The sequence below is a fragment of the Octopus bimaculoides genome, chromosome 6, assembly GCF_001194135.2.
Source record: "Octopus bimaculoides isolate UCB-OBI-ISO-001 chromosome 6, ASM119413v2, whole genome shotgun sequence".
NCBI classification, from domain to species: Eukaryota; Metazoa; Mollusca; class Cephalopoda; order Octopoda; family Octopodidae; genus Octopus; species Octopus bimaculoides.
The window spans coordinates 3,266,380-3,274,229 of NC_068986.1; the positions used below are offsets into that span (position 1 = coordinate 3,266,380).

Sequence of the window (7,850 nt, forward strand, 5' to 3'; positions counted from 1 at the left end):
GATCAATCAGAACATCCAACCATTAGTATTGATAATAGTAGCTAAACAACAATAACTCTTGCTGTTGCTGCTGCTGCTTCTGATGCTACAACTAAGCTATTATGTGGTTGTTTAGTCTTCTGGAAATGGCAACCAAATATTCTTAAGATTTCACTCTACCATCTTAAAAAAAGAAGGAAGGGTACATTGATATAATGTAGTCCTGTGTATACTATGCCTGGAAAAGACAAGATGGTTATAGATGGAATGCTTCCAATCATAGGTCTGAACAATCAGGAGAGGCAGCCTGGAGTTAAACATCAATAACAACAGCAACAACAATAAAGCATCCCATATATCAGTAACACTCAATCTTTTTTTTTTTAATTTCATGGCACAAAATTATCTCCATCAAATTCATTATTTAAAGAGTGTTTTCTATCCTGGCATGGGTTGGACACTCAGGATAAAACTGAGAATTATTGGTACACTTTGCATAGAAAGTTAAAAAACAAAGAGCTAAAAAAAATTCAAATTTTGTAAAAGTGTGGCGTTATGGGCTGTGACGAGCTATGTGTTGAGGTGGAGAGGGGTGAGGCAAACAGAGGTGAAGCCAGACCGGAAGGGCCAAACCGGAAGGGTCAGATCGGAAGTCGGTGACACGCGGTAGAAGGCTAGCACGTGGGGCCAGTGAGAAAACAGCGACGTTACGAGAAATACGTGTTCTGATTAGGAGCGATCGTGTACCCTGCTGCGGTCGGCAAGGTAAGGTCCAACGCTTCATTCTGTCCTTTTGCTTCTTGTTGTCTTCTTCCGCCATCGCACCACAGTGTTAGCGAATTTCAGGAAGTCCGGAGGTTTTAAAGGATGCCATGTCTCGGCAACTAACAACCGATGCAAATGGATTATAACTATGTATGTATGCACATCATCATCATCATCATTTAACGTCCGCTTTCCATGCTGGCATGGGCTGAACAGTCTGACATGGAGCTGGCTAGCTGAGAGCTGTCCAGACTCCAGTTGTCTGTAGTGGAATGATTTCTACAGCTGGACGCCCTTCCTAATGCCAACCACTTAACATGCATATATATAAATATATATGCATATGTGTGTGTATGGTTGCATGCGTGTGTGTGTGTGTAAGCATGTGCATGCATGTGTGTGTGTTTGTGTGTGCATGGATATGTTTGTTTCCATGTGTCTTTGGTGTGACACCACTTAGGCAGCAGTGGTATTTATTTACTTCCCCCACTTAAGTGATATACCATATTGCTCGGTAGTTTGTAGAGCAAAGATCTTCTGATGTGAAGTACCATACTAGAAAACAAATAAATGCTGGCAACAAGAAAAGCATCCAGTCATAAGAATTGTTGTGAAAAACCCATGGGAGAAAAAGGCAGATATGAAAATTATGATGATGATGATGATGAATTCAGAAAATGAAAAATACAAAAATAAGTGAAACAGTACCAAACTCTGCATATATTATGTATGATAATTAGATTTCAGAACAATCATTTTGCCCAGTGATGATAAATGATAGAGATACTAGTTTAAATTATATGAATATGGACAAATGTATGTAAAATTGTTAAGAATAATCTATAATGATGATAAAATGAAAAGAGAAAGATTGTGAGGTTAAATGTGACATACCTGATAGGGTAGCTTGGCCATACGAAGGTATGTCTCTAGCTTTATACCAAAAGGAGAGAGGTTTGGTGTATCTTGTGCTCTTGGTATAGCATGAAGAATGATCACATCTTTGGGATAATTTTTTTTCCTTTAGAAAAGAGTTTGATATAGACAATATTTATCAAATAATGTTTAAAATAATATAAAACATATGAATGCATCATCCAACATTCAGTACACGCACATACACACACGCACATACACACACACACACAACACACACATATGTGCACACAGACACAGGGACAAAATTTTAAATACACATTAAAACTTAGACACGGGCATCGGTGTGCAGCTAAGGTCACCTTGCAGCCACACAGTTTTAGGTTCCATTTCACTGATCAGCACCCTGAGCAAATGTAATCTACTATAGACCTAGGCTGAACAATTGCCTTGTCAGTGCAAAAACCTGCTGTGTGTGTGTGTGTGTGTGTGTGTGTGTGTGTGTGTGTGTGTGTGTGTGTGTGTGTGTGTGTGTGTGTGTGTGTTTGTGTGTGTGTGTGTTTGTGTGTGTGTGTGTGTTTCTCTCTCTCATATACATATTTTAAAAAATTAATCATGCATTATCTCATGGCTTTGAGATATTAATCTTGTGATTATTTATTTTTAGAGTGACATTGTATGGTAGATCTGGGTTTGAACATAAAACAGTTTGAAACTTTCGGCTTGACACAGTCAGTTTAAATACTAAAGGGTAAAAACGCAACATCTGACATAAAGCTAACATACTCAATCATTATCATCATCATTATTTAACGTCTGCTTTCCATGCTGGCATGTATTGATTGGGTTAACATGGAGCTGCCAGCTGGAGCTGTCCTGTCTGTTGTGGCATGGTTTCTATGACTGGATGCCCTTCCTAATGCCAACCACTTAACAGAATGTGCCGGGTGCATTTACACCACACTGGCACAGATGCTTTTCATGTGGCACTGGCACTTGAAACGACAGGCCTGTACATGTGGAAGATGGTGGTTTTACTTAGTTTGATGCATCTTATCAAGTACATCTAATTGCCACATCTCCAAGTTCCTTGTCAATTCCTCGATGAGGTAACATACTCAATATAATAGCATAAAAACTTATCATTTAATTAAAATTACTTTCTCTGTGAGGGGAGGAGACTATAATTTCAATGAGCAATATCGTTCAAATATAGTCACAAGCAAATAGATGACAACTTCAGAAATTTTAATTAATTATAAAAATATAATTTTGAAATGTGCATGCAATGAAGAGATGGATGACATTAGCTGTTGGCTCTGATAAAATTAATCTGATCTTTAGAAAAGCAAAGTGGCAACTCCTGACATTTCAAATTGTAAATTGTGCTAAATACATTTCATAGTCTACATTATAAATACTTGATCATCACATGCATTTGGTTGATCAATTGGGTCAGCTGATAGGTAGGAAGGTAGATAGGTAGGTAAGTAACTGGGAAGGCAGGTCAGTGACAGGTGGAATTTTACAATAAGAAAAGAAAATAAATGAATAAATTAAATAAAAATTTTAGTATTTTTCCTTATTTTCTTCTCCCATTAGAAAATATTTTGACTGTGACCCAGATATGAACTTGATTCGTCAACTGATTAGCTTAGGTTCTTTCTTCAGTAGTTGCTAAACTGGGACACAAATCATTCATTTATGCATATAATCTTTGTTAATAAAAGACTGAGAACATTTTAATCCCATGAGCATTTTATGCTTTATTGTAAATGTATTCTTAAGAAATATCCAGTCTTGTCTTAGTAAATGACCCAGACTTTCTGTCTTTAAAAAAAAATGCCTTAGTTTTGTAACTTATCACAATCATCATCATTTTTACATGCATTAGCAGAGACAACTAGATGCCTATCCTTTCACTAATCCCTGCATGTTTCTAGTAAGGTCTCCTTCTCTGCTGTTTTTTAGACTTGAACTGCTCAACAGAAAGACATAATTTTTTCATCTTCTTTTCTTTTTTAATGGAAAATGTAATCAACAACACTCTCTATGCAGTGAAACTCTTTCAAGCAACACATAAGCAATATTAAAACGCAGCACAACACAAACACACACGCTCTCTCTCTCGCTCACACACACACACATACATACACATGCATATATATCTTCTCACACATACATACACACATGACAAGCTTTCTTAAGTCTACTTGTTGGCACTCCGCCGCTTACGACGTCGAGGGTCCCAGTTGATCCGATCAACGGAACAGCCTGCTCGTGAAATTAACGTGCAAGTGGCTGAGCACTCCACAGACACGTGTACCCTTCACGTAGTTCTCAGGGATATTCATCGTGACACAGAGTGTGACAAGGCTGACCCTTTGAATTACAGGTACAACAGAAACAGAAAGTAAGAGCGAAAGAAAATTGTGGTGGAAGAGTACAGCAGGGTCTTCCACCATCCCCTACCGGAGCCTCGTGGAGCTTTAGGTGTTTTCGCTCAATAAACACTCACAATGCCCGGTCTGGGAATCGAAACCACGATCCTATGACTGTGAGTCCGCTGCCCTAACCACTGGGCCATTGCGCCTCCACTTAAGCCTTCTATGAAATGAAGAAATGAAAATTGTAAAAGTGTTTCATAAATTTAGTTGCTAAGATACGAAAACTATTTTACCTTCTGCATTTGCATCGTTTAAGAACAAAAAGAAGACCTGAAACAGTAACCACACCAACTCCAATAGCAACAGCCCAATTGGACATTCTGTTGCTTTGGTTCCAGCAGTTCATATACCCAAATCTCATTCTCATTTCTATTCCCTAAAAAGAAAAAGAAAATTAATATCATGGGACTAGAAAAATAGAAATTAAAGGTGAAACCATTTCTTTGGAATTTATCCCAGAGACATGGATTGAGTGACCTGGAAACAAAAACTTGGTAAAGAATATATAACTCTGCTGCTATCTAGGATGTGGTGATATACATATAAAAATGGTAAAAATGGTGGCAACTATATATTGTGTATTCATATAAATTATGGATGCAATGGATCATAAACAGATTGACAGAGAAAGACATTGCATATAGCAGATATGTTGGAGTAGTTAGCAGGAAGAGCAATTAGGAAATGAATACTTTCAACTATTGAGATGGTCTTGCTAGATTAAATAGTTGACAATATTTATTACTTAGGTAATTGGCAATGGAGCTGGGTGTTGTGAAACAAAGTAACCAGACTAAGAATGGTTCATGGATTTGTTACTAACTCCTACTGGAAACAAAGAGCTTCTTTTGCCTGTGAAAGGCAGATTGTATGATGTTCATGTATCTTGATTCCGTTAAAGCAGTGATTCCCAATCTGGGACAAATCCCACCACTATTGAGTCATGGGAAAATTGTGGTGGGACATGGGATCCAAAAATTCTTTTTCTTTTTTTTTTATAGTTTAAAATGGAATAGTGAAAATCTTTTTTTCACAACAAACATACTATACCCTTACTCAGCCTACTACAGCTATAGCTCAAACCAATCCCTCCAGCGAAGCATACTATGTAAAAACTGTTTGCTACAGTATAGCGCTATTCTAATGCCCTAGTGTGCATATTTCTTTAAGGATATTTCACCAGAGGGGTAAACATTTTTCTGGAAAGTTATAGTGGGGCCTGGGGGTGGGGAATAGATTGGAAATCATTGTGCTAAAGTCTTTCACATGATCAAATGCAGAATTTTATGTTATAAGCTGTAAAACATTGGCATGATAAAAAGGCTGGGCATTTGGTTTTCTGATTTCATGAAAGACTGAAATCAAATGAGAGCTGTCAACTGAACCATAACCAAAAGGTCTGTTGTAATAAATTGAGTATCACAAGACACAATTCTGGGATTCCTTTCATTTCCCATAATGTTCTTAGATACAAAACAAAAATGTATACAACTGGTGCCACTCAACAGCTATGCAGATGACACCGAAGTAATGCTAGATATTGAACCAAAGGATTTTATCTGCTGCTACCGACTTATGAGTTTTGCTAGCTCAGTAAAATATTCTTTGCTGAGAAGTTTTAATAAGATAGAAACCTGTCCTTCCCTTCCACTAGTTGGTGTTTGAAGATAAGATCTACTGCACTCTGCATTGTCTATTTTGTCAAAAATATTTCAACCACTGCAGCATATTAGAGTTATTTCTCTTATTTGCTGTTTTTAGATTTTAAAACTCACCCAGAGGGAGTTCTGTCTACTAACTGCTTGGATAACTTTAGTTCCTTTATTCTTTTTTCTTGTTTCAGTCATTTGACTGCAGCCATGCTGGAGCACCGCTTTTTAGTCAAACAAATTGACCCCAGGACTTATTCTTTGTAAGCCTAGCACTTATTCTATCGGTCTCTTTTGCTGAATCGCTAAGTGACGGGCACGTAAACACACCAGTATCGATTGTCAAGCAATGTTGGGGGAACAAACACAGACACACAATCATACACGCACACACACACACACACATACATATATACATACATACATATATATATATATATATATATTTGCAGTTTTAAGCATTGGAGAGGCACTTCATCAGACTTGCATCAAAGGCATGTTATTACATTGTGTATCTTTTAGACGTTGTTGTTAGGAAAATATTAAAAGAGTGTATGTTGGTGAGGGGGGAATCAAGTGGGTGGATACATATAAAGATAGGAGGGAGAAAGGGAAAGAGGGGGAGGAAAAACGAATGGAAGAAGACGAAAGTGAAGTGGAAAGAGGTGAAGAGAAAGGAGGAGGAGAAGAAGAAGAAGAAGAAAAAAAAGATGATGATGATGATGATGATGATGATGATACAGTGAGCAGTGCTGCATATAGCAAAACTGTTTATCTGGTAGTATGCTGGCGGTGTGTCAAACAGTAATGGGAGAACCAATGCTACCAAAATTCGTCCAATGGAATACGATGTATTTGACCACACAAAGAGCAAAAATGTGTGCAACAACTTCAAGTGAAAAGATCTCTTAAATAGATTCAAGACAATTATCCAGAGTCGAAAGATGAGGATGTTAATGATGTATGTTGTGGGTAGACCTAATTTATGACCTTTGTGTGTTTCAGCCCTGGGAAAGGGATATAAGTAGGAACAGTAAAAGATGAAGAGATGGAAGAAGAGGGGAGGCCCTGAAGGGGGGGGGGGTCAGGAGGAGTTCCAACTATAAATGTTTTTAAACAATAAATGTTATATATGTATAGCCAAAATAAAAGTAAAAATAACAAATAAAATAATAATAATAATAAAATGAGACATATGGGCAGAATGATATATACTTATATCATTATATATAGTTCTTCATCTTGAGTTTACTTGGTAGAGTGTGTTTGTTAACTTGACAACAAGGTCAAGGTGAGCTCTGATTGGCTTTATGCAACTGAGTTCCTTACTGGGGTCCGGAACACATGTGGGGAAAAAAATTCGCATCCGGGACAACGCCTTTTCTATTTTTGTCTGCTGAGAGCATGAGGCAGTAATAAATTAGAAGAAATCGAAATGATGCACACACATAACATATACACCCATATTTGTATTTTGTGAATAATCATAGCACATTAGCACGCACGTTCATACACTCATATGGGAGTACCGGCAAGTAAATTCATAAACATTTATTTTTCGCTTTATTAAACCAATCCAAGTACCAACCAGCTGTGGGCACCTAACTAGAACAACTGGTCTATGACAAAAACAAAAGTAACATAAACTTGGAACAGCGATTTAAGGCTAATCAAACTTAACGGATTCTTCCGGAAGCTTCAATGCAGGCGGGTCTAACAGCCGAGTATAATCGCTAGACTACCTATACAGAGTTTTTATTTTTAGTGGTGAAGGTTTGTGTGGGACGAACTACACTTTTTGGAAATGTCATTAATAAAAGAGAGTCGTCGTTAAATGTTTTCCACAAACTCATTTAACAGCAGACCCGAGTCTTTTCTGCAAAGAGTCCTCCATTTAATGGGTTAATTGCCTTTGTCGCGGCTTAGAGTCTAACCCACCCACGTAAGCTAAATGCACACCTGGCCACCAAACAAGAAATACCCAAGTCCTCGTGGCTGTGTGGTAAGAAGTTTGCTTCAAACTACATCGCATTAGCATTAACTCTCTTAAACTAAACTAAATGAACTTAAATGCCATAGTCCTGCCTTCTCTTTAACTTTATTCATCTATATATATATATATATATATATATAT

The 7,850-nt window shown here is 37.4% G+C and overlaps 1 protein-coding gene across 3 annotated transcripts in view; it reads right to left on the minus strand.

Moving 5' to 3' along the window:
- Positions 1–7,850, minus strand: part of LOC106883422 (failed axon connections homolog) — a 17,801-nt gene that overhangs the window by 7,218 nt on the left and 2,733 nt on the right. For all 3 annotated transcript variants that reach the window (XM_052968556.1, XM_052968555.1, XM_052968557.1), the window contains exons 2-3: positions 4,301–4,443; positions 1,639–1,765 (exon numbers count right to left, since the gene is read on the minus strand). In XM_052968556.1, the coding sequence (XP_052824516.1) occupies positions 1,639–1,765; positions 4,301–4,434 (261 nt within the window). In that variant the 5' untranslated portion in view covers positions 4,435–4,443. The remainder of the gene's footprint in view (positions 1–1,638; positions 1,766–4,300; positions 4,444–7,850) is intronic.